We start from the raw sequence: 392 nt of genomic DNA on the forward strand, positions 1-392 counted from the left end.
TTCTCAAGTTAGTTTCTTTCCTACCCCGCCCATTGCTACTTCCTATGGTCTTGTCTCTTTATCCTCTGCAGAACGCTCTGTTCCCACGCACGGCAGTCCCTTGCGCCCCGGGAGGAGCGGAGCTGGAGCTGGAGCATCCCGGCCACAGCGGGCTCGGGGCCCGGAGGCGGCAGCAGCGGGAGCGCGCCAGCGACCCGGCGGCGCGCCTCCGCCGTGACGTCAGAGCCGAGCGCGCCGTGTGGGCGTGCCGCGGCCCCCCCCACCGCAGCCAATGGGAGCGCGGGGCGTGTGGCGGCGGCGCGATGGCGGCGGGGCTGTGCTGGCGGGCCGGGCTGCGCGCGGGGAGGCGGAGACTGTGAGTGACGGGCCGCGCGCGGGCGGGGCGGGGCGCG

The 392-nt window shown here is 74.2% G+C and overlaps 1 protein-coding gene across 2 annotated transcripts in view; it reads left to right on the plus strand.

Moving 5' to 3' along the window:
- The first annotated feature begins 302 nt into the window (after positions 1-302).
- Positions 303-392, plus strand: part of CLYBL (citramalyl-CoA lyase) — a 167,102-nt gene continuing 167,012 nt past the window's right edge. For both annotated transcript variants that reach the window (XM_041423415.1, XM_041423416.1), the window contains exon 1: positions 303-355. In XM_041423415.1, coding sequence (XP_041279349.1) covers positions 303-355 — 53 coding nt within the window. The remainder of the gene's footprint in view (positions 356-392) is intronic.

Source organism: Onychostruthus taczanowskii, unplaced genomic scaffold, assembly GCF_017590055.1.
Source record: "Onychostruthus taczanowskii isolate IOZ18803 unplaced genomic scaffold, ASM1759005v1 scaffold77, whole genome shotgun sequence".
NCBI classification, from domain to species: Eukaryota; Metazoa; Chordata; class Aves; order Passeriformes; family Passeridae; genus Onychostruthus; species Onychostruthus taczanowskii.